Raw genomic sequence first — 27,120 nt, forward strand, 5'->3', positions numbered from 1 at the left:
ATATTGATTTAGAGGATTCATTTTAATATTGGCCTTAAAATACAGTTATTGAATCTTACAATACAATGAGTTACAAAACAATATCAGTAGCAGTACATTTGAGATTGATCTTCACATTTGTTTAAAACATTACCTTTGGAAATAATTTTCACAGCTTTCTGAAACTATATCATGAAAGAGACCCATGGTTTCTACTACTTGTGTTTTAACTGATTCAGAGCAGACCATATTAAATTCTGAAAGAAAATAACTGGCTACAGCTACAAGAGCCTCCTTGGGCCATCGACTGAACCAATCCATGGTGCACCCTGAGATGAGACCAGGAAATTTCAAAGAACGTGCACGGAACTTCTCACCAACCTATGGAGAATAACACTGTCAGTTTATGATACAATATCTAAATTAGGTTGATCAAAATGCTTGATGCATATGAACAACTAAATAGACTATATTTTTTCATGCTAATTTCCACATTGTTGTTTTTTCTTTTAGATATTTTGTTACATTTGCAACATTCAGTATTTTACAAAATTTGAAGATGATGACAAATATGAATACGTCTTAATATTTCAAAATTTCAATTAACATATTTTAATTTCCTTGAAACTGAGTAAGTAGTAAAAATTTCATAAAGTTGCATACATTGATCAGTAATGGAAAAGAATATGTCGGGAGGGAAAAATGAAGATCAATTTAACATGTAAAAAATGACTGAATTTTCACATATTTGTTTTTAAGTTCTGAAAACTGCACTATTATTTCTAATGTATCAGCAATTATAATCCAGACTTCACTAATTTTATCATGTGTCTTTAAATCTCCCTAAAAATATAAACCTTGAATAATCCTGTCATAACTTCCAGGATATTTTACTAATGGAAATAAAGACAGATATAAAGAAAATACTTACAGGAGAAAAGCAGAGGACAACGTGCAAGTTCTTCTTTGCCCGAGTTAAAAAATACTCATAAAGGTTATCAAAGGTAGGAGGACACCGAGGCATCTCTTTTTTCATCACTGGTATTAATTCTTGGGTGATTTCATCCAACTCATCCCGAGCAAATAAATTAGAAATCTTCATATAAAATTAAAAGTGATAATAAAAGAAATAGCACTGATTTAGTTTTTTTCTCTTTACATCTGCATATCTCTCTATGCATATACACAGTGTAGATGTACAAAAAAATTCATTCAACTCCATTAACAATGACAAATTCTAACTCAAAAAGTGCTACGATTTAACCCAGCAGGCAGCTCAGCAACAAACAGCTGTTTACTCACTCACTGCCTTCCCACGGGGATGGGGAAGAGATATGGAGGATAAAAAGGAAGAACTCATAGATTAAAACAAAAACTAAGACAAAAAATGGGAAAAAAAAAAAAAAAAAAGTAATAGTAATGATAATATTTACAAAAGCTGCAGGAAAAGGTATATATATACATACATACACACATGTACACTCTCTCTATATTACATATATATAGAGACAGATTGTACATTATATATATATATACACACACACACACACTCTCATACATATATACATACATATGAGAGTAGATCCACAAGTAATGTCTCCTATTTTATTATGGTGGGTCATGATATCAGTGGCAGGTGGTGGTGGTACAACAGTAGAGGTTGAAGCTACTCAACCATATTCCTTTACACATTATTGCTGTGTGACAGATGGCAGCAGAGGGGCAGTCTGACAGAATGGCATCTGACACGGAAGTGCTTTTGAAGCAATGATGTGTTAGTAAATTCCTCTGTGTAGAAAAAATTGCACCCACTGGCATTCACTGACACTTGCTGAACATTTACGGAGACCAAACAGTGGATGTGAGCACAATGAAGCTGTGAGTGGTACGTTTCACCAGTGGTGATAGTGACAGGGGTCATCTCTGCTAGCAAATAGGTACTATTTTACTATTTACTATTTAATGGTGGTAACTGTGTTGAAAAATAGTGTTTTGTAGCTGAGAATTTGCTCTATCAAAATCATTATGCTCTTTGTTGTAGTTTCCATGGAAATAAATATAGGCACTACTTTTGGAGCAACCCACATTTTCACAATGATTCTCCTTACCTCTCCTGAAGACAGAAGATTATTAATGTATTCCAAAAATGCCTCCTCTTTAATTTCATTATCAGTGAAAATAAAAGTGATGCCTTGCCCCTCTGCTCCAGCTGTTCTATACAGCAATTTTAAATCTTCTGACAGATTGCTTACATTATATGATCTATAACGAATAAGAAACATGATCTGTTAGTTCAAAACAGAGAATACTGCTATTTCCAGATTATTACAGTGTTTTATAAATGATATTGCAAACACCTTTTGTATAAAAATATGCATATTTTGGTTCAGGAATAGGTAACACATAGAACAGATTTTGAGCTCAAAACTTTGTTCAATATTGCGTATAAACTATATATATATATATATATATATATATATAAAATATACACACGTATATTTTTTAATTTTCATTTTTGGTTGGTCACAAAATGGAAAAGATAAGCTCTTAAAAACATACAGTTATGACTATTGTAAAGAGAACAAATAGCATAAATTGCATCTATATATATTTCTTGCATGTCTTACCTGGTTAAAGTAATCTGAAATATTTTATAGCCAGCAATATAGGAAGCCAACCTTGAAAGACTTTGTTTTCCAGAACCACCAACTCCAACTAGTAAAGCATTTCCATATGCGGTTCGAATTATCCGGGAAATCTGTATAGGAAAAAAGAATGGTGCTCAGAAAAAAACCCAAACATGAATTTGAAAAACTGTTATACAATACAATTCATTTAGTAGAATACAATGTAAAGATTATTAAGAGGACTGTGAGTTTTGAGAAAATTTTTCCTCTCAGAAGAACAATTGTGCATTCTTTAGGAATTTTGTGGAACTAAAATGACAGAGTGTTCACATAATACGACAGGATGGCTATAATTAGAGGTACACAGAGGATTAAAATACATAATGTAGACACTTTAAGCTCTGTCCTATGTTGACTGAACTGTACTTAAAAATATAAATAATGGAGGAATGAAAACTACATTAATTTTAAGAGTTTGAAATGCTTTGATGTTTTTGCTGGAGAAAATAATTTGATCATGACCATCTATTTTACCTATTTTCTATATACATATATATTTTAAGTTATTTCCACAACAATTTTCTCAGATACAAAACTTCCTGTTCTATTGTGGGGTTGTTTTTGTTTCTTTGTTTTTTTTCTTGCGAGTTTCTTTTTTCTTCTGAGAACTTGTCTGTATACATCACATCTTTCTTGGATTTGTTATATGGTAGTGAACTATCACTCTTGGATACTACAGTGTGCGTCATGGATTATATCGAGCTTTTGAATTCTATTGATTTGTTCCTTAAAAGAATTTTTAGTTTTGTACGCAGTTCCCTCTGAGTTTATCCACGTTTAGACTTCTATTTTAATATCATTATGAGTGTAACAAAAATCTATTGCCACTATAATCACAAAAGTGCCTTTCTACTGCACACATGCATATCCTATATATTCTGGTTAAAACTTGCCAATGAAAATGGAGATTCGGAGACTTTCAACATCTTCTGAAATTTACCTAACACCACATTAAAAGAATCTAAAAGTAAGATGTTTTTCTTCTACTCAAATTCAAAGATAAAGAACTTATTTAATTCTCTGGACATTAACTAGAGAAGACTAAAACTTCTCTTTTTCTGTTTTGGTTTCAAAGTTGCTTCCACATTTACTTTGGCAAATATATCACCAAGTTCACACATTTCTGAAGCAACACAACTCCTTAACCCCTTAAACCAGAGGCACACAAATACACACTAAGCCTTTTTTTTTTTTCCCCTCATCTGAGACTTTCCTCTATCCCACAACTATCTACTGCAGCTCATATTTACGCCTCTTATCTTGTTTCTCATCCAATCAGACTCTACCTCACATTGTTTTCATCATATGTCAGGTACATATCCCCTTGAAGTGCCTTCTGAATCCATAAAGATTAAAGAAAACTCTAGTTAAGCTAGTAAAAAAGTAAAAAATCCCAAACCTTAATAATATGCGTCATTGCATCCTTAAAAAACACCAAGTCAAGAAATGATCCTCTAATGTAATCATTGTATTGTCTTTGATACATTTGCAATTTTTCACAAAGAAACTCAAAGCTTGGAATCTGAAAGATTAAAAATAAGTTTTTTAAAGAAATCAGTAACAACATTAGCAAACCACATTAGCAAATAATATTAGCACATCCCTTCAGAATTTAAAACCCTGCTGGCATTTTCATGCACTAACATGAGCTCATGTTTTAGTCACACATAATAAAATTACCCTTTTAATGCATGTACCTGTGTGTAAGCAGAATTCTTCACACACTGTAAAAAAATAGGGGGGAAAGGAGTGTAGGAATGAATAGGCTACCTTTTATGGTAGGTATAGACAAATGTGCTGCAGATATTCAACAAAACTTTCTGTATGATATGAATTTGGCAACATAACATACTTTAAAAGAAAACTACAGTCCTGAATATTTTGGTGTAAAATGAAATACCTCCTCATAAATTTTTGGTGCTTCAAACACAAAATCTTCTGGTTCATCACCAGTTGGTTCAGGTACATCCCGCAGAAAATCAACAAAATATGGCTCTGCTTGAGGAACTGATACACCTGTACCCACATATTCTTCTATTGCTTTTGTAATAGTTTTATCAAACCAGGCTATATCCTCGGGGGTAATAAATCTAAAAGTAATAGATTAGCCTAATTAAAAAAAAACTCAAGTAAGGAGAAAAGCAGATAATTAAATACTAAAAAACAAACAAACAAACTCACTAAAACTTTGTAACATTTCACTGGAAAATACCTAGTAGGCAATAGCTATCAAAATGATAAGGCAGTATTCACAGAAATTAAATACTTTCACGTTCCACAGGTATCACAGTCAATCTTTAGAATAGAGGAAAACAATTCTCTCCATTTTACCAAGAACTACGTAAAGACAAACCACTTAATTTCTCAGATGGAAAAGGTTGAATTGTTCCAAAATAACCACGGATAAGATTCCCTTAATTCTTTTGACAAGCAGCAGAATAGCATAATTTATGTTATTAGTGATGTCAATGAAACTGCAATGAAACAAAGAATAGTGAAAGTCAGCTGAAAACTCTCAATTTCATTTTTATATTCTTGAGAAACGATGGATAAGATTTCCTTTTAGATTTCTCACATGCATTTGAAGAACTCAGTATTTATATATAAGGAGAGAAAGTAAGCAGGGTTTCCAAAGTAGAGCTCCTCAAGGATATTTGAGCTCATCATAAACAGCAATAACTTCAGTTTGTGAATGCATCCTTCTGCAAAAAATAAGAAAGCATCTGCAAAATGATTCGGAGTTTCCATGAAAGAAGAAGTGGGATTTTAGAGGATACAGGAAAGGATGGTAATTAAAACTGGTTGACTGCAGTCTGTGTCCTGCCTGAAACCGTTCCTAGCATTTACCTAGAAAGGTAAGGACAGTTCTTTCTTATGCCAGTTTCAAGTGTGTGATTTCAAAGATTTACTTATCTTCCTTGTTTTATTTCTGCTTCAAATTGAGTACATGTTGAAGTCCATATACCAAAGTATAATTAGGAGGATTTTACCTCATCTCTCTTATAAGCAGCTCTGTCTCTGTTTTCTTAAGACACTTAGTTTATATCATTGCTCTTTCCTTGAAAGGTTACTGAGTAACAGTTATTAAGGCTGACTGTGCTTGAATACCATGCCATCATTACGTTATTTGCCTGCTACAGCACCGAATCATTTGCATCAGACTGCACATACTTGACATTTTAAAATAAACTCAATTTTAGACTTCTACAACTGTACTTAACATTGAAAAAATTCACTGAAAAAAGTCACAGGAGTAATTGTTAAGTACTTGCCATTTCATGGTCTTCAGGTTTAATTTAAAGCAAAGTCAGCATAACATGCTCTTTTGTGTCTTGCTTTCATTATATAAAGTAAATTCAGTGCAATAAAATAGTTGATAGGTATATCAAAGAGTAAACGTTTAACTTCAATATTTTAATTAGAAAGCATGCATTTTATAAAAAACATGAAAGCTGTTCCTCAGGCTATCAGAAAGTGAAATAATTAGGTTACTTAAAATCAACAGTAGTTGTGGATATACGTTGCTTTTTACATGCAGCTACCTTACCTCTGAAATTTCACAGGAAATTGAGAAATTGTAGAAAAAAATATTACTGAATCTTTAAAACACAGTGCTGATAACTATCTGTTTCATGAATCATTTAAAGAAGTTTTTGATGAGAATGACTATTTTTCAATCAGAAAATCAGAGGCTTGTGATGATTACTTTTTCCAATGAAGAGATCAAAGCAATTTCATATTATCGTCTGTGGGCCACCGTGTACAATCCTCTTTTTTTTTTTTTTTTTAAACAGAGACTGAATGATAATGTATTAGCAGAGAACATGACATCTATTGGGATTACACCATATAATAGAGTCTATGTGCAAAATAAGACAACATTTTCCATATTTGCCTAATTATATTTACCTTGTTAAACAATCGTAGGGGTATGAGCATAAAATGAAGTGAAAGGAAAATGAAAATGAAACCTACTAAATATAAAATGATACAGTTATGATACCTGTCAGCAATTACTCTAGTACATTCATGTTTAAAAAGTGCTAGAAGGATAGTTGTGTTCGTGCATTCTTCTGCCCTTATAGTTAACATCCCTTGCCAAATTCTAGAAAGGTCTCGAAGGTTGAAGATATAGTGGAATTTAGATGGTGTAGGCAGCATCTTTGTCTAAAAAAAAAGTATTGTTAATATTCAAAATCAGTAACATTTAGAATAAAATGAGAATAGCATAAATTATACATTTATAAATAATTATATACTTACTAAAATAACAAAAACACTAATTTTCTTATGTAATACTCTGGGCAAACTGTTTCTAAGAAGTCATCTAAAAATATCTGATCTGTTTGGAAGCAGGATCTAGCAATCTTAGAAAGTGTGATTATCTCATATGTTGCTTTGGACTTTAGAAATTAAAAATGATAAATAATAAAGAATTTCACACTCTGTTCCCAAGTTATAGTGATTAAAGCTTTGGATAACATGAATAAAGAATGAATGAAATGATACAGTCATTCATCTGTAATATATACTTAAATCTGATATTTTCCAGATTCTTTCTCCAACAATTATTCTTAAGGGGTATAAGCTTAGGTGAGATAAATAGAATCGTAGACTGGTTTGATTTGGAAGAGACCTTGAAGACCATCTAGCTCCAACCCCTTACTATGGGCAGGGGCACCTTCCTGCAGACCAGATGGGCACACTGATGATGATAAAATTTTTTCTATAATTCATACCTTTGTCCACTGCCACAATATTCTACCTGTTGGGATCAATTTTTTCACCATATCACACACTTCAGAACTAAAGTTTCTACATGAATGAAAATACCCACATCCAATAACACCTGAAAAGATGAAATGGAATACATAATTAATCTCAAGGTGCAGGATGTAATGATTTAAGTTGTAAGCAATATTTAAAAAACAAATTTTAAATTAATTTGCTTTTAAATTATGGATGAAATAATGTTGTCTCTCTTATCCATGGCTCTTCTGAACTGGTGTACAATTGTAGTCACATGTACTGCCAAAGTTAAAAGAATTTTAGGAACAGAAGTTTGTTCAGACAATGCATATGTATTACATATTAACAGCAGTGCTCATAATCTTTCAGAAAATCACAATTATTTTCTTATCAACTATTTTTTATGTCTAAAATCAGAAAGGTAAGCGTTAAGAGGGATTAATGTCTGTTCCAAGGCAGTATTTTGTTGAAATACATCTTCAGTTGTTTCAATGGAAGTACTCTATATTTGCATGATATGAAAATAGACAACGTACTTTAGCACACTTTGAAGAAATTATTAAAAAAACAAACAAACAACAAGCAAAAAGAAGAGAAAGAAGTACCAAAGATTTTGTCTATAGATGCATTGGATGGCAATGTACAATTGAATATACAAAACTGTCTTTTTAAACGCTGTGGAATATCATTACGGCCTCCTCCTGGATGTATCATTGCTGCTATTATCTGTACATCTACAATAGTAGTGAAGTCTCCAGGTTTATCTAAGTTGTACATTCCTTTCATTTCCATCATTTGACGAACAATTTCATTTGTTATCTGTAAGTTTATGTAACACACAAATTAGAAATTCAAGCCAAAACATATAATGGGATAATTAAATTTCTTCTTGTAATGTTACCTTGAATACCTACAGAGACTTAGTCCAAACTCAGATTAAATTATTAAATAGCATTACCAATAACTTAAATTTATTAAAATTTTGAGAAGTCCCCTGATCTCCTTATACATGGAAAAAAATATCATCAGTTTAGAATAGATTCTACTTTTTAAAAACATACCTGATCTCCCCATTCATTGACAACTGGCATATTGATATCATCAATAAAAACAGTCATTTTCCTGCCTCCAGGAGGTCCATAAGTATTTCCAACACGTTTATCCACATAACTCTCTATTGTCCTCTAAAAATTAAAGAAAACTCTTGTTTTTTTTATCTAAAGCACAATGTATATAATATATTAAAAATATTTAATTTTTGTTTTTTTTAAAGTCTAGCTTTCTTCAACAACACTTTACTTAACCAACAATTTCCTCTTCTTTTTAGTAGCCTGAGCTTTGATAATGAAGGAACTCTATTCAGCTACTGCAGTTCTCCAGACTTAGGACGATAATACCCAACTCTAGCTACCAGAGAAGTTTTCTTAAAAATGACAAAACTAAAATGTCATTTATTTTAGTATGTTGCATTATTTCTACAGGAAATGTAACATCTTCTGTGAAGTCTTCTACAGTCTTCAAACACATCAAGATTAATGCAAGAAGAGGAACTGCAAATATATAAAAAATATATAAAAAAAGGAAAGGAGGAGATTGGAAGTTGTTGTGAACTTTTTGCATATTTTTTTTCTCATGCTCCACAAACAAGAAAGAAAGAGTGGGACACAATCTGAGAAACAGAAGATTAACCAAATTTATAATTAATTATGAGTAAACTAGAAAATCAGCAAGCAGAAATAGTATTTTCATTATCTACAGCATATTTTTTAAATAAATATTGGATTTGCTATGAAATGAACTCAGAGTCTTCCTTCCAAAGCTTGGTTCTGGAGAGAAATGGAATTCAACTTTGTTATGTAGCATCTGAAGATTGCGATTGCTTTGGATTTCCCTAGCTAAACTCAGTTGTTCTCTATTTGCAGTACAGCAAGCGGAACATATAAAGTCAACTTAGGTTATTATTAAAGTGATATCCCAGACATTTCGTAAGCTAAGTTGTGCAGTATTTTAACATTTTGGTGGAAAAAGCTGCAGACTGAATAATAAGTAGTATGCAATAGACAAATAAGACCTTGATATTTAATCAGAATGCATCTTCAAAGTAATACAGCTTAACAGTCATTCCAAAGGTACTTGGACTTATAGAAACAAGTGCAGTAAAAATACCTCAAAAGATAGTAGGAAATGTTTTCCTTAAACAACTAAAATTTTTGTTTGTCCTTCTATCATTCTATCTGTGAAAGCCACTGAGACAAACGATACTGACTATTCAGTTAATCTTTCATGTGTGAAGGGATACCTGTCATATTCTGTCTCATAGCTTGATATACACCATGAATAGAGATCTTCCACATATCAGAAAAGCTCTGCAGTTATTTTATGAGTTTTGAATTATAAATAATAACGGAGGTTTAAGTTACGACTTCTCACAACTTTCTTTATACCATTTTGAATTACTTTTTTAAAAACAGATACTAGATTCTGGGATAGAATTTATAAGACCTGCTCTCTGAGCAGGCTTTTCAATCAAGAAATCTTCACAGGTGATTACTTCATCCTATTAGAGGATTCTCACCATGAATTCATTTGAAGAGGTAATGAAGTCAATTCAACATTCAGGATCACATCTTAGCAAAGTACTAATATTGAATCACTGTGCTGTGATATAAATCATACTTTCTATCATTTAAAAAGGTATCTGTAGTATTTGTTTCTATTGGTATAGATTTTCTGCCATTGTTTCGGAAAAGGGAAATCTGTACAAAGTTTCACTGCCAGAGGACCTCAATGACTAGATTTTTGTTGTACTCATCTTTTCTGAGCTAAGAAAAAATCAAATCTAGAATTTAAAATCTACTTTTTATTTAAATATATATATATTGCTACAGAGAAATATACATATATAGAAACTGCATAATCAGGCCAAATTGATTAAGCAAAAAATATCATTAATTGAACAAGAAGTGAAGGGTCTTTAGAGAAAAAAATTCTTAAAATTCCATAGTGAAAAAGCACACAGTAATCACAAATATATGTTTCCCTATATGAGAGAATATATTTCACTCTTGTCTGCAAAAAAACAATTATTTTATGGAATTTTCTGAAGACTTTAAGTGACCTAGGCAAAAAAAAGTTCCTTTAAACTATATTTCTATCTCACTTTTCCTCAGAATTAATTACATTTAAGTAATATATTCAAGAATTGATTAAATGGTATATTTTTACCTGAAACATAAATGGTTCTGTGGCAGATGAAAAGTTTAAACATTTTGACAAATGTTCTTCTGGATTATATTTCTTCACGTATGCCTTAATCATGACTGTCTTTGCAGTTCCCTGTTCTCCTATGAGCAAAACTGCCTGCAATAGACATTTAAATTCCATTAGTAGTATCAGAACTGTTAACTAAATATGCATAACAGAGTTATTTTAGACAAAGGGATTTTTCCTCTAATACTTTGGTCTAATATTAGATGGTATATTGTTCTGATAGTTTTCTCTGTGTGTCCATATGCAATGACACAGTATGTGTTTTTCATACCACCCCCATTTTTTAAGACAAATTACTTACTGAGTCAAAAAATAAAGTATAAAGAGAGAATGTTCTAGAGATGGTTTGTGGGTATTTTTGTTTGCTTGTTTTTTTAAAACCAGTTCCTTAACTTTTCAATTTTCTAACACATTCACTGCAGTAGTTATTCGCAGCAGGTGACCTTAAGCAGGGTTTTATTTATAATGAAAAGTGGTCTCAAACATCTAATTTGAATGTTGTTTCAAGTTGTTTTCTTAGAAGGTATCTTACTCTTGCCTTCACTTTTAATATCTCATTTCCTGGTTAATCAATAGTTAAAAGTGTCATTTTCGTGTAAAAAAACCCCTAATAAATACATCAAGAAAAAGAAAGTTTTTCTGGTTTCCTTCTTGTATTGGTAAAATCTGAGTTAAAATCAGAATGAAGCTGAAGTAAAAGATTAATGCTGTAGTGGTACTTTTTTCCTTTCTTTTAAAACTCCTATAGAAATCTCCCATTTCATTTCTTGAAAGGGAACTAAACAGGAACCTTGCTTTTTCTTCAGACATAAGAGTCCTTCATGTTTTCTTTCTGGATTAGATTTTCATCCTACTTCTATGTTTGACAGATGCCATTCTCTTCATTGTTATATCCACTGCATGAAACAAATTTAATCAGTTCAAAGAGGGGTGTATTTATTTGTGATTGGGGTCACTAAACTTGATAACGCAGGAGATCCCTGACAATATTGTATTTGAAATTATTTGTTCAAATATTTGTCACTCTCTTCTACTTTAAATTAATGTTCTCCAACAGATTACCATAATGATCCTGTATGATCCCTCATTCCTTATCCAATTTCTTGAATATCCAAGAGATCAATTGACCACACTAACACAGATAGTAACAAACTTTGGAGAATCAACAAGTCAGACTTGTAAAACATCAATTTGTTTATATCTAGTTCCTGTAATTCAGCTGTAGCTGGAAAGAAAGTTCATGCTGTTATGATATGATTCAGGAAAGAAAATAATAAATTTATTCCTCATATCAAAATTCATTGCCTTACAAAATAGGAATGCTTGAAAATAAAGCACACTGACTGCTATCTTAGATGGGAGAATTTGGCTCAACCAAGACGCAGACACTAGTTCCATGATACACCAAATTCTGAAGTAGAAAGGTGGGTAAAACCATACATTTCAGGAGCGCTGAACTGTGAAAAAGAGTATGGTTCAGAAACTGTCTTTAGAATATTTCAGTATTCGTTACGTGCACTGTAATGATTGCACACAAATGTACCTGGAAATATTACAAATATCTCCCAAGGCATTGACATAGAAAGATTAATCATTTGTTCTCAAATATCAAGATTTTGTATGTTTTTATAATCTGTGTCAGATACATGAAAGAGACAGCCACATTATGATCTCAGGAACAGTTCATCAAGTCCAAGTAAATGGTTTTGTTCTAAATCCCAGAATTTCACAGAAAAGCCAAGTTCCATCACTGGATCATGCACTTTTGGTATTTCTAATACTGGCTCCAGATTCCAAGAAAGGAGTACTCTGAACTGAACTGTGCTGTGAATCCAGCACAGGTTTCCACACTGAGTTGCTGGGGCTGTTAATAACATTGTGCTAAAGCAACTGTGGCTTTTTCTTGTTTGTTAGTTTTTTTCCAGAGCATCAACTGTGCAAATAGGACTGTACATATTTACATTGTAAATAACTATTTTTGATGGCCTTTTGGCCATGATGGCAGAGTGGATCTTACTGGTTAAATCAATGTATAAAGTATTTTATCCTTTTCTACAGTCAGGGATAATGCTATTGAATACAGCTTTCCTACTGAAAGAAAAAAATGCAGTAAAGGCTAGTGTTCATGTTTATAATGAATTGACATGTGAAGCTCATTATCCTTATTTCTCTATTCAAAAAGCATAAATCAGAATGAGGACTATGATGTAAATACTAGGAACAAGGTTTTAAGTCTTTTCTCTAAGAAAGATGATATGTTGTTGGGTTTAAGTTTTAAGAGAATAAATATTTTATTAAGATATTCTAAACCTCCTTGGGGGACATAAATAACTATAGAGGATTCAAGTTAAGGAAATAAAAACAGAGCAATATGTAAATAATGGTGCAGCTGGAAAGCTAGAGGCTGCTAGTGGCAGAGAATGCCTGCAACCCTCAGTTAGTATATATGGAAGTTTCTGTTTTTCTACACTTAAAATAATAATTTTGTACTTACTTTGTGTTGTTTTGCAATTGTGTTTATCAAAAACTGAGTTCTGACATTGTCAACATTTGGAACCAGAATAGATGCATAGTCTGGGACATTATCTGTTGGATACACATATTCCTGAACATTTTTACTCCAATGTTCCCAATCACCTGAAATTACAAAAATATTTTGCTGGTAAAAAAAAAAAAAAAAAAAAAATCCTATAAAATATAAAAATATATAAAAATAATATGTACTATTTAAATATACATATAGCTACCTAAATAAGAAAGTCAAAATAATGGTTACCTGAAAACTTGTTCTTATTCTATAACTTTTCACTATCAGAATATGAAAATATCGGTGGTGTGTATAAACTAAATCAATAATTGCTGGCAGGAAAATAACTGAATTTGGATAAATTAGAAATAGATGCATTCCCATGAGACCATCATGTGAAAGATCAGTAAATTCTTAGTGAAATTGACATGCCTGCATTAGTTAACCTATAAATTCTCCGTGGAAAATAATATACTATTTGAGATCTTATGAATTCTAGGATTTACTACAGATTATCAAATATGGATAAACAGTGATTAAAAGTGGAATTTAAATCAGATTATATGTTTAACCAAAATAATAGCTGTGAGGAAATTAAATACAAATGTAAAATTAATTTAATCTAGAACAGACTGGAAATTATTCTAAAACATAGACTAGTTAAAGACAATTAACAGAAAAAAAACTGTAAAAATGAAATTAAAAGAAAAAAAAAAAAGAAAATATTACCAATGAGAACTCTATCCCTGGTTTCCAACTTCTTATCTTGACAGAGTAGATTCATACTGAATATGAGCTACTACTATACTTCCAAAATCTTTGCTCATACAACCAAGGAGTAAGTAGTAACTTTAAATTTCTAGTGAGCTACACTCAGTTACAAAACACCAGTAAAGTAGCAGTCTTTTTTTATTATTGAGATTATTCTTACCATAATCAGTGACATAAAACTCATACATGGTTTGATTGGTGCCAGGGAGAATTTCTGGTAAATCTAATTTGTTATCATGAGCTCTGATGAAGGCTTCAAGTTTATCTCTGCTGTCCAACTCCAAAAGGGCGCCTAAACTCCACATTATTCCAAAGCAGAACAATTTATGCAGGTGAGATGTAGACGATAAACCACCTTCTTCCTTCGATGGGATCAAACCTTCCAGAAGATTAATGGACTGAAAATATTTTAAAATATAATGCATTAAGAAAGCATTAGATAATCACTTTTTAATTTTATATCCCCATATACGTATTTACATAAATTATTCATATGTATTCAAACTTTAAATTATAATTGAAAACAGATACAGATTACAAAAGAATAACATAAATTCCAGGAATTCAAGAAATAACATAACATTCAGAACTGTAAACACAAGAGAATAGATTAAAGGTATCCGTGTAAATCTGCACATTTTCAAAACTACATCAGTATTTTCACAGTCAAATATTCTTTTAAAATACATCTACTGAATAATGTCACTTACAAGCTAGAGTAATTGAGCAATATTTTAGGAGTATTTATATATCTACTGGGATATTCATAATTCCTAACCCAAATACCCAACATTAAACATTATAATTTATGTACCTCCTCACCTCTGAAAAGTCCTTAAAGCATAATTTTCTATCTTTAAGCATAGAAGAATTTTCAGTTGCTGTTTAATGTTTTTATCTCAATTACAGTCAAATATTGAATATATAATATCAACTTCTATTTTGTGTTAAAAAGGAAATAAATCTTTGAAGTATCCATTTTTATGGTTGCTTCCCTCTCTAAGGAACTAGATTCCAGAAATCTAGTACCTCACTATTTATTATGTCACTCTCAAGCCTGATGTTTATTTTGATTGTCTTAAATAATATCACTTAAGACTTTTTTACACATAGCAGTATCAAAGACATTGGTTCAAAATACATCTTTCTAACTGAGAATCAGATTTTCAGTCAGCACCTGGAATTAGTTCTTTAATAAATTATTTCTGCTGTCTTAGATTTCATAATCTCATATACTTCCTACTCACAAGTAGTAAGTAATGTAGTACCATATATAAACACACCCCTACATTTGTATAAATACATGTAATATTATCTATATGAAAAAATATATAATACAGCCTAGGGACCTAAATAGTTTAAATACTTTTAATTGCTTTAAAAATCAGTTTTAAAAAGATGATTAACCACTATTAATTATAGTTAAGACTGTTAAGATAACACCACTAATTTTCTTCTGAAGACTATCTAATTATTTCAGAAACAGGCTGTATCTGTTTATCTGAATAAAATCTGTTCATCCCCTCAAACATAAGACCACTTTAAATTTTTCCCATGATGCACTGGCTTATAAAAGTATTCTGCAACAAGTTTTTGGAGAAAGAAAACTGACAGAAACAAATAGCTTCAAAAATACACAAATGGTTCTAAAAAGTCAGATGACAACACTTTTCCCCAGCATCTCATCTGTAACAGTGACCAAAAGTGAATGCTATCTGAAAAGTAAAAACAAAGGAAAGCTATGACAAATCCTATTGGTACTCTCTTGGCTTGCAGTGGTACTGGCAGTGTTACTTCCTGTACTCTGACCAGTGTATGGCTTTCAAAACCAAATAGACTTTCCTTGGGTTTAGTAACCATTTACAGATTTTTCAACCATGAAAATTTCAGGACTGGCCCTGAATGTACATAAACTTTTATTATCCATAACACCTTTCAGCAAGATGTTCCATAGATCTGCTACATACAGCACGGTACAGCTTGTTTTTTGCCTGTGTGAACCTCTCCATGAATTTCATTTGCCATTTCATTACCTATTTATTCAGTCTCATAAGGTCTGTCTATAGTTCTTCATGGTTAGCTGTTTTGTCCTCAACACCTTGAACAATTCAGCCATCAGTAAGCTTCTTCAGCTACAACTTTTCCTAGTTGCTTAATAATATTTTGAGCGGCACCAGCCTGTTACCTCAGGATCAGTTCTATCCTCTCCACTTTGTAAAAATTGCTACCTTATTTCAATCATTCGTTTCCTATCTTGTAATCAATTATTTACCTAGAAATTTATCACTTGACTTTTGCTATTATTGCTCAGGTTCCATGTAAATCTGTGGTAAAGAACTTCATTGAACACTTTTATTTCTTCATGAAGACCACGTCTAATAGGAAGCTGATTTTTCATATATACTTACAAGGTAGGATAGCCCTAAGTAAAGTTTTTGACTCTTCTCAAACAAATTTTACTTGTCTATCTAATGGGGTTGTCCAGAGGAAGGTAAACAGCTAAAACACAAATACAAAAATAAAAATGGCAGAAAAAAAGATAATCTAGAAACATTGATAGAATATATACAGTTAGAAAATCAGTGGTATAAGGAAGGCAGGCAGTGGTGACACTACTATTACAAAAATAATAAAATTAAAAAAAAATATATATATATATAGCTGTCATGAGTGGGGGAAAATAAAACAATAAATAACAAACAGATTTAACTGTGTATGTCCACAAACAACAGATAATTGAGTACATGAATATGTGTGGGTAAATATCCAAAATTGAACACAAGAACACTTAAGAACACATCTGCTATCTGCAACTAGTTTGGTACACAGATTTGGGTAACACCTGGACTAAATGCCAGTTGCAGACCCATACCCTGAAATTAACAAAGAGACATGAGATAGAACCACCAGTTGGGAGGCTAATCAGGTACAGTGCTTCTGCACATAGACATTTATGGAAAAGGTGTGATAATGTCTTTTAAAGAAGAGGTGGTGCAGAAATAAAGGGTTTCCAGAAATAATTGAAAAAGGAGGTAAAGATCATGGTTGAGAGAAAGATCTTGGAAGTAAAGCAAGATCCCATAGATCAGAATGATGCAGACAAATGCTGGATGATGCAAACGGTCATTGGTCTGACTGGTAACTGCAAGAGGTTGCACAGCATAGAACCAACAAGGCATATTGCCTGAACTTCTCATATCAAATGTAAAATCTCTGCCTGGATAAGAAAGTGAACTAGAGTGGGGAAGCAAAGTGAGTAAATGAATATATAAAGTGATTAAGTAGAATAAAGGTCTGATCTCATTGGATCATAGATAAACACTAGCATGAATATACGCTAAGGGTTTTACTGTTACATCTGTGATAGAAACGCACTACAGAGTTACATTAAAGGAAGAAATATTCAATGCAGGTTTAATCAGGGAAATCTTTTACTAGTAAAATAATACGAGTAGAACACTGACTTGCTCACATTTTCTGAAAAAAACTAATAAAAAACAGCATAGAAATATAGTTAATTTTGTACCATCTGTTGTGGCTATTCATCTGCAGCAAAATACTTCCAACTACTGAAAATCTGAAGCTAAATCCCTAGTGTACAGGAAAGAGATATCACGTTTAGTAGTTAGCTAGTTTAATATTAATTGTGGTGTTAGCAAAAATCTTGTCTATTCTGTTATTCTGACTTTATGACACTAGCAATACAAAGCATTAAAGAGACAAATACAGAGACTAGAGACTCAGAATCAGCATGTCACAACTGATTCATAAACAAAACAGCTGGAGACATGCAGTATAGGATTGGCAATCATAGTAGATCTGTGAAGTAAAAAATTTTTATTATTAAAAAATCACTGATTGGCTCCCACTTGAAGAAAAATTGTGACTGGCAGAAAGAGGAAAGCAAAAGTAACTATGTTGACCTTGGAAGCATTGACTGAGAGAAATCACATCTGGAGATAAAAACAGAATTATTCTCTGTTGAAAGTACCAGTAGGTTTGGTTTGACCTCTACTGCGATTTGTTTGGTGTTTATGGAATTGGAATGAAACCACTAGCTTATTAACCGTATGCTTATGAAAACCAAATAAAGACTTCAACTTCTTTTCAACTCAAGACCAGTTCAAATATGAAGCAAAAAGGAGAAGTTCATTCTGCACATCTCTAACTCCTGTATTCTAAGAAACTAATATTAAGGCTGTGGTTTTCTTCATCACAAAACAATCTTTTCAAATGAAACGTTATTGCTATTATGTCGTTCAATTTTGCCAATTTACAATATCAATTCATGCAAGATTACACACTGTTTTACCTGCATAATGTAGTTACATTCCAGAAGCTCCATTTTTGGATTAAGGTTTAGTTTCATGTATGTATATGCTGGTTCAAAGATTCTGTCATACAAACTTTGCAGAATTTCAGCTTCTTGAGCAGAACGTTTTTTCAGCCATGCCTGAAAAACATCCACAATGTTATTCTGTATAAACATATAGCTAAATAAAATTGGAGTAGCTAGCAATGATAATCTTACTTGTAATATTGGTCTCCAGCTAAGGGCAGAAGAGCTGATGTAGACCATACCCATTCGAGAAACTGTTGCTGGAGAAGCATTCTCAATGTTGTGGACTTCAAATAACAGCTTACAAGTAGGAGACATGGGAATTCGATCTCCATTTGCTAGAGTGAGAGTCTTGTTATCATCCAAAACCGAATTTAGATTCTCAATCCAGATTGCATCTACAGGACCATCTAAAACCAGGAACACATTTTCACCTGAGGAAAAAACAAAACAAAACCCAACAGTGAAAAGAGTTATAGTTCACATAAAGAACAAGCTTACTGTAAATTCTACTGTCTTCACAGATATTCATTACTGTATGAATAGCACAGCTAGTAAAGGCATCATCTCTGAACGAAACAAATGACTATCTTTATAACATACATTTGCAAAGACATTACTTATGCTATCTGCATAGAATCAGATCACCACTCTCCCATTCTCCCTCCTCAGCAGGAAAAGAGGAGAAATTATGAAGAAAATGCTCATGGCTTAAGGCAAAGACAGAAAGATTGTTTACTAGATACTGTCATGCAAAATAGATTTGACTTGAAAAAATAATTTAATTTATATAAAAGATATTTATAGAAAGGATGTTAAGATACTTGAATTTTTACAGAGGAGAACAACCAACCAAGTAAAAGGCCTGGGGGGCATGTCCTATGAGGAGAGGTGGAAGTCGCTTTGTCTAATTTGGATAAAGGGTGGCAGAGAGAAGACTTCACTGCTCTTTACAACTTCCTGAGTGAAAGTGGAGAGAGAGGTACTGATCTCTTTTCCATGGTAATCAATGATAGGACACACAGGAATGGCACAAAGCTTCTCCAGGGGAGGTTCAGATTGGTGGCATTGGGAAAAATCTCTTTACGGTAGAGTAAGGAGTGAGGTAGGGAGCCTTGGCATCTTGGATCTCTGCCCTGTTGGCCCCTGTTCCCCTTTTTAATCCCCTTTTTTCAAAAAAAAAAGAGAACCACCTTCTAGGAAGGTATCCTAGACGAATTCCCTTTCAATAATACAAATATTTTTATTCTTTCAGATGCAAATGAATATTTCCGTGAAAAGGAATTTCAGTACACTGCAATATAAATATGTCAATACAAGAAAAACAGAAAAAAATTAAAGCTAGTGCAGTAAGTACAAGTAAGTCTTCACTGTAATTTATCAGCCTCCAAGTAATACATCTGCACTGCAGAACCGAAGTGGCAAGGGAACAAACAATTTAATTATTGTTTTTATTGTTTAATGTTAATATTGAAACAATTGAAACAGTAAGTTTTTAAACACTTCCTCTTTCTTGTGAAGAGATGTGAAATATCATTTATAGTTGTTTTCAGAAGGGAGCTTCATAATATTTTCACTTAGGATTCTTTTCAACACATCATTCGTTTTCATGATAACTCAAATATAGTGTTTACATACCCTTTTTAGCTTTCAATGTTTTCCTCCACAGTGTTGAAAATATTCCATCTGTCCAATCATTAGTTGCAGCATCTAGTTTTCCAAACATCTGAGGAGCTGTAATAGCTTTGGGATTCATTCGCATTTCTCTATGAGGTTGTCCACATTCTGTCAGTGCTCTCATTAATATAGTTATGACCATTGTTTTTCCAGATCCACTGGGTCCAAGTGTCATCAGCCCATGACGTACTAGAGAAGTTTCATACAACTATTAAAAAGAAAAATATTTTGAGAAATCTGCTTTTGGAAGATTTTTGCTTATACTTACATATGTTTAATAGTCACAGATTATAAATACATTAGACATTCAAGATCAGGAACTCAGAAATCAGTTTGTATTTCCTTATTTGTAGCATTTTGTGGAACTGCACATACTTTCATATCCTTATCTAATAAACACCAAACAAGTTTACTATAAAGTGGCTTACAGAACTAAATCTAGCCTTTTTCTGTATTACTCAAAAGGAAAAATATGAATAGTAGCAAAACATTCAACACAAGAATGTATAATAATGAAAGTGCTAAAGCATCTTAAGAACATGAATTAAACAGACACAACACTTCCAACGGTATTTTGTAAGTTAAGACCACACAGCTGATTAACAAATCTAACACTTCCTTGAAGAACTTCCTTGAAGTATTTATGTACAAATTACTACAGTTCAAAATTGTAGTTTAACCATTAAATCACAAATTTACTAAACATCACGTCTTCCAAATGTTCCCAAGACAAAATAAGTAATTTCTTGGAACAGCTTACAAGATTTGTGCCTTTTGCTCTTCAGTTACAATGTAGCTTAAGTCTAAAGAGCATGCAATATAAAGCAAATGAAACTTTCTACACTACTACAGTCCAAGCAACCTGGTAACGCATAGGGTCTATCTTTCAATTCCTCAAATGCGAAGAACAAAATATTATGTCAAAATCATACAACTTTTTTGTTGTTTGTAGGCAAGATTGTTTACCAACAACTATAAAGCATCTCCCATTCAGATTCTAAAGTTTTCTTACTCATTTTGCTAGTGATGCTGCATTCAGGTAACAGGGATACATACAGCACATAGTTGTGGTCTTTCCACAACATTTACCTAGCTAATGTACTTCAGAAAAAGCTAGCTTTGAACACTACAGACACAAATTAACAGTAGTCAGGCTGGTTCACATTCTTTGATGTCTAGAAAACCTCCAAGTCTCTTCATAGCTTTAACCACTCAGCCACTTATGTAATTGAAAGAAACAGTTCATTCATATTTGCACCTTTGGTTCTTCCCTTTTATAGTACTTCCAGCATGTTCGCTTGCATAATTAACCTTGTCATAGGTTTACATAAGGTTGTAATAGCATACACTAACACTGTCTGAGGCCTCTACACATCCTTACACTTGATCTCTTTAAATCCAATATATATAAACTGGATAATTACTCAACCAGAATATAGGTTCTTAACACTTATGTGAGAAAAGATTCATTACTACAATATCTGCTCAAATATACAAATGCATACCTCTTACATTTTTCTTTCCCTATGATAGCTCTTCTAGCTCTTACCCTCTGTGCTGTAGAAGTTATAACCTGGCTATTTTTGTTACACTTTATTTAGTGCCTAGGCCTTCAAAATGCATTCTTATGCCCTACTGCCCCTGCGCTAGCATACAAAACTCATGTTTAGAAAGCTAAGTACAGACTTTCCTTTTTCATTCAAATAACTCAGATGCACTAAAATATATGAGAAAGGCTGAGTTAGCAGCATTCTTTAAGATTTTTTTTTTCTTTTTCTGGATATAAATAAATAATAGATTAGTCTTCCTAGTGTGGCTTACATATAGTCTGTTTTATTCTTATACTAGCAGCACAAGTCTTTGAACGAGACAGCGATTTAACCACTAACATGGTGTTCCGACTTGCATTTGCTAAGAAGATATTAGAATTTTTTTTTTACCTGAACAAGCTTAAGATTCCACGGTGGATGATTAGTCAATCCTGCTTCTTCAACCTGATTAGCTACTGCAGCCTGAAGCTCAATATATTTATTACTGTCCAACTGCAACCCCGGAAACAGATCATTGATAAGACTCAGAAACAAGGGCTCATCTTCATCTATCTGAAAAAGTTATTCAGTGTTAAAGCCCAGTTATCCACAGTTCTTAAACCCAAATTGATATCTACTGTAAAATATTAAACAATAAGAATGTACTTTTTAAACAGAAGTGCTTGTGTTCATAAGCACAGTCAGCCAACAGGACAAATCACTAAGCTGGCAGCATTTTCATAATGTCATCTGTATGTCATGTGAAAAATAAATTTGAAATTTATTTTATTTCTCACTCGGTACACACTGAATCTATATTTATAAAATGTATGATCATTCAATTCTAATGCTTAAAGAGCACCTATAAAAACTTCTAAAAATATGTGAAAGATAGATTTCTCAGCCCTGCTGGATATCATACCCTACAGATTTGGTACATACACTGGATTTATGGTACATAAATTTAATTCATATTCAAATTATTCCATTTATTGATAGTAATCAGTCTATACCCATTAGTAAAACATCTTACCCCAGAAAAACCACTATTAGATTAGCTAATTAATATTAGATTCTTACCAGCTTTGAAAGATTCATATCTCTTAGCCCCCTCATAACAATGCTTAATTCACTTTCATTTGGTCTGGCCCTTTTTTGAGTTCCGAGAGTCCTAAGTACTGAAAGGATATTCCTCAGACCAAAGTCATAATGAACCTAGTAGAAAGTGAAAATACAGCTTAAGCATCAATAACAAGTTCTCTATCTTTATTTCATTAGAATAGTAAATCTTACTTCTCCGTTCTATAGTATAGTCACATTGACTGGAAAAGTTAACTTAATTTGGAATTGTTGCTGCTCTTTAGGAATTATTCTATGAAAATAAACAACAGATAAGAGGTTTATTTTCAGGAAGGAGAGTATCAACTTTCTAGTTTGGATTTCATTGATTTTGCCATTTATGAATTGATATAGCAACTATTTTGTAGCTCTCTACATCAGTAGTTTTTTTTAAAAAAAACAATATTTGCATTCTACCCTGTATGGTCCCAACTAAGGCAGCTTAAACCCAAAGCTTCAGATCAAAGCAGTGCTGTGAAATTCAAAGCAGTGCTGTAACTTAAATCAAACTTAAGACATTCCTCCTCTGTAGCAGAAAGCTACAGATGCTTTATCTTGACTTCACTAAGCATTTCAGAAAAATGAGACACAAGGTTAATTTTCCCTGCCTACCACATTTAGGCAGAGAACTTCATACATGGGCAACTGCAAGTTATATTTTTTTAAGAATTAGATGAATGTGTGTATTTAACTACACATACATGAACTTACATGGTTCAAAAATGTTAATAGAAAAATGCTTGAATTATATTTCAACCATTTCAATATTTTGTTAAAAGCATAGAAGTGATTGTTCAAAAACAACCTGCACAAATGAAAACTAAAGGGTTGCATTGCATAAATATGAAGACAAAGGGGAAGAGAATGCATAACATTACCTGCTTAGTGAGCTGCTCCTCACAGAGTTTATAAAGAACGAAGAACTTTTGAGACAAAACCACATTATCAATAAATCCATAACTTGCAAGCTTAACTCTTATAATTATCTGAAACAGAATGTTTTCCTCTTAGAAAAAGGATGTTGGGTTTTTTGTTTTTTGTTTGTTTTTTAATAGATAAGCAAATTAAAATATTCAAATAACAATGTACATTTTTTTTCTTTAAGTTCAGTCATTAATTGTACCTGTCTATCTGGAACCATCATCGACACAGTTCTAAACAGAATTTTGAGATTTTCTGGTAGCTCTTGGCGTCCAGCATATCCAGGGTTCTATACAAGAAAACAAATTGCGTAATTATTTGCATCAGTCAAATAATATTCTTTTTAATTTTTGAGAAAAGCAAATTTATACATAAATGCTTAGATCTGTTGAGTTACATCTTTTCTCCACTAATGATTAAAATATGAAGAAACTTCAACCAAACTATGAACTTAAGAATTACATAAAATTGCATTATAACTGAAATTGTTTATCATAATAAGCCAGTAATCATAATTTAGAATTTTTGTGGAATAAAATCTACTTGGTTCATTGCTTCTAGTGTATTCCCAGAGCTCTGAGATTTCAGCAAGGTAAGTATAATTAAATGACAGTTCATCGTTTTCTTTACAGTAACTAAAGAGTACATAGTTGATACTAGCTTAACTGATACTGATCAAATGTTATGCATTTGGGGAAGAGAATTTCCTAAATATTGTTTAGAAGAGGTATGTCTTAAAGATTCGATGACTAGCAAGAGCCAACAAAATAATAACCAGTCTATGGTAAAGAAATACGAAGAAGTTCTCTGTATTTCTCATATTTAAAAGTTTATATTCTCAATTTCAACATTTAATAATTTACATGTGGATCCCATCTGCTGAAGAAATCAAAAAAATCTAAGAAATTATAACACTTTCAGTGATTGCACTGAGTTAAACTATGGTTTAAAAATACAAAAAGCATATTTTGTAACTTGTTAATTTTGTAAAATTAACAGTCAAAAAAACTAAAACATGAAAACTTTATGACAAATCATATGGAATACAGTTTTAATGACTTCACTAACTTTAATAGTCAACTTTAACAAGTTAACTATTACTTAACTTTAACTGAGGATTCCCCGAAGCTTGCTGCAAACAGGTTGAACAACTGATATCAAACAGGTCACATTTAAAAGATTAAAAGTGATCAAATCAAATTTTAAGCACCTCAACTTTTAATCTACACTTGAACATGTGGATGTGTACTTTAATTTCCCATAAGGTCATCCTGGATTGCCATCTGCCTCAGCATTAGGAAACATACGCTATAAAATTCCCGAACCATGAGATTACAGGAATCAGTCCTGCAATGCTTCAGAAATCCCACAGTGACAAGACATCATATTCTGAAAGTTCTTATTCTAAAACCAGGAGTTTGTGCTTCTACCTTCGGGAAATGGTTGGTAATAGCCCATCTAAAATTATAAATAAATAAATAAATAAATAAATACATATTTTAATTTTTTATTTTGCACAGATTATCCATTCATTTGTGGAACTTATCTTTGATGTATATATACTGCAGGAATTTTTCACGTGTTGCCATTTTATGAAAGCCTCCCATAAATGTCACCCATAAAAATCTCATGATGGAAGACACATTTTTTCATAATACCTGTGCTAAATCCAGGATTGGGGCACACAGTAGAGCAGATCCCTTTGCCACAGAAGACAAAACTAGACAACTAGTGTTGTGTTTAAGTAAGCACATCTACATGCAAGAATATGATAATTTTTGTTTTGAAAGACCTGTTGTCATGAACATATGAGGATCATCATACTGATCCTCTGTAAATCAGCTTTATTTTTTTTTTATCCAATATAGAGTATCCAGTAGACAAGACACATCTACTTGAAAATTGTCTTTCCTGGAAAGAAACCTTCAGGTTTAGGAAAAGGGTCTCTTTTTTTTTTTTTTTTTTTTTTTTTTTCCCTTTCTTTTCTTTCTTTCTTTTTTCCCCCTCCTCCAGTAGTTTTTTCACTAATAATGTTAAAGCATTTCAGGTTAAGGTAGTTAAGTATGTTACTGTTTTGGTCCTCTCAGCAAGCACAGAGAATTCTGAAAGTTTGGCCAAACTTCTAGGTAGATGAGATAATGAAATGCAGTACAGTAATGAGGGGGCACAATGCACCGAACCTCAGGAATAATCTTAAAGTAAAAACTAAGGCATGCAATTCACAGAGAATTATTTATGTGTTTCTCTAGTTTAGTCTACTTCTTAGCAACAGCTCCAACTAATTAATCAAGTAATTTCCTTTCACCTTGTCATGCCATTTATGTCATACGGCATAATTTGTCACTTCTAGGGAATTATTGCTATATTTACCATTGTTAGGAAAATTCCAAACTCTGGATTTAAATCTACACAGTCTCCATCAGAAAAAATGAACTGTTTTTTTCTTTCTTTTCTTGCTGTTAAGATAATATAAATTTGTTGTGCTGCTACTGACAAGACAGGCAACTCAATCCGGTTGAATTCATCAAAACATCCCCAAGATCCAGACTGTGCAAGACCTAAAAAAAAAAAAGGGGGATATAAAAATGTGTAATCTGCTTTTTCTTCAGGTATATTTGAGATACTTGAACTATATGTTTGTCTTTTTCTTCAAATAACTACATAAAATTTGGCTTTATTTATTGCCCTGGAGCTAAGGTCAAACTTCCTCCAAACCACCTGAGTGTTTTCGTATCAAGAGTCAGTTTTCTACAAAATGCATGTTAATGAATCAAAATCAGAAACATTTTTTGTTATCTCAGGGCATTCAGCAGATTTTGGTACTGATATTACCATGAATGGAACCTTTAATGTGGTAATTTGATTATTTTGCAAAAAGCAATGGTTCATCTAAAAAATAAAAAAGGAGTAAATTAAAACTTCAAAAAATTAGCCCTAAAATGTTGCAGAAAAAGTCCTGCTTTTTAACTTTTATTTGTGTTTTCAACTTTCAAAGATTAAAAATTATTTCTTTGATAAAATAACAAAAATCTAAATAATTTCACCCTTTGCTCCTCAGTACAGACAATACTATAACTTTGAAAAATCAACTGTCAAAAAGTCCAACAAGTCATTTATCTGGGAGACAATAACTCCATGCAGCAGTCCAGGTTTGGTCCTGACTGGCTAGAAAGCAGTTTTGCAGAAAAGGATGTGGTGTTATCCTTAACAACTGAGCATGAATCAGAAGTACACCCTTGCAGCAAAGGTACCCAGTTGCTTATTTTCCAAATGTTTAAGGAAAATCACTATTCACCTTTACCTTGCACTTGTGAGATAGCAGTTGTAAGTAGCATATACAGTCTGAGGCTTTCCAGTAAAGGAAAGACATTGGCTTACTGAACAAGCCCAGCAGGTGGCTGCCACAATTAACAGGGTATGGAGGACATGATTCAAAAGGGGGGCTGAGAGAATACAGGTTCTTCAGCCTGAAGAGAAAGCTGATTGAAAAGAGTATTGCTGTTTATTGGAGTTGAAAGCTGGGAAGTTGGAGCCAGATTCTTCTCAGATGTG

At 32.4% G+C, this 27,120-nt stretch overlaps 1 protein-coding gene across 3 annotated transcripts in view; it reads right to left on the reverse strand.

Annotated features, from left to right (window-relative positions):
• The window catches only part of DNAH8 (dynein axonemal heavy chain 8), a 121,323-nt gene that overhangs the window by 37,295 nt on the left and 56,908 nt on the right, over positions 1 to 27,120 (reverse strand). For all 3 annotated transcript variants that reach the window (XM_031594121.2, XM_090135210.1, XM_090135209.1), the window contains 21 exons: positions 25,939 to 26,126; positions 23,771 to 23,857; positions 23,526 to 23,633; positions 22,609 to 22,743; positions 21,940 to 22,101; positions 19,961 to 20,207; positions 18,515 to 18,756; positions 18,296 to 18,436; positions 14,144 to 14,381; positions 13,180 to 13,322; positions 10,641 to 10,775; positions 8,477 to 8,599; positions 8,021 to 8,234; positions 7,406 to 7,515; positions 6,670 to 6,833; positions 4,567 to 4,756; positions 4,066 to 4,188; positions 2,607 to 2,737; positions 2,088 to 2,241; positions 911 to 1,075; positions 134 to 360 (listed from right to left, as the gene is read on the reverse strand). In XM_031594121.2, the coding sequence (XP_031449981.2) occupies positions 134 to 360; positions 911 to 1,075; positions 2,088 to 2,241; positions 2,607 to 2,737; positions 4,066 to 4,188; positions 4,567 to 4,756; positions 6,670 to 6,833; positions 7,406 to 7,515; positions 8,021 to 8,234; positions 8,477 to 8,599; positions 10,641 to 10,775; positions 13,180 to 13,322; positions 14,144 to 14,381; positions 18,296 to 18,436; positions 18,515 to 18,756; positions 19,961 to 20,207; positions 21,940 to 22,101; positions 22,609 to 22,743; positions 23,526 to 23,633; positions 23,771 to 23,857; positions 25,939 to 26,126 (3,427 nt within the window). The remainder of the gene's footprint in view (positions 1 to 133; positions 361 to 910; positions 1,076 to 2,087; positions 2,242 to 2,606; positions 2,738 to 4,065; positions 4,189 to 4,566; positions 4,757 to 6,669; positions 6,834 to 7,405; positions 7,516 to 8,020; positions 8,235 to 8,476; positions 8,600 to 10,640; positions 10,776 to 13,179; positions 13,323 to 14,143; positions 14,382 to 18,295; positions 18,437 to 18,514; positions 18,757 to 19,960; positions 20,208 to 21,939; positions 22,102 to 22,608; positions 22,744 to 23,525; positions 23,634 to 23,770; positions 23,858 to 25,938; positions 26,127 to 27,120) is intronic.

Source organism: Phasianus colchicus, chromosome 2 (assembly GCF_987193195.1).
Source record: "Phasianus colchicus chromosome 2, bPhaCol1.hap1.1, whole genome shotgun sequence".
Taxonomy (NCBI): domain Eukaryota; kingdom Metazoa; phylum Chordata; class Aves; order Galliformes; family Phasianidae; genus Phasianus; species Phasianus colchicus.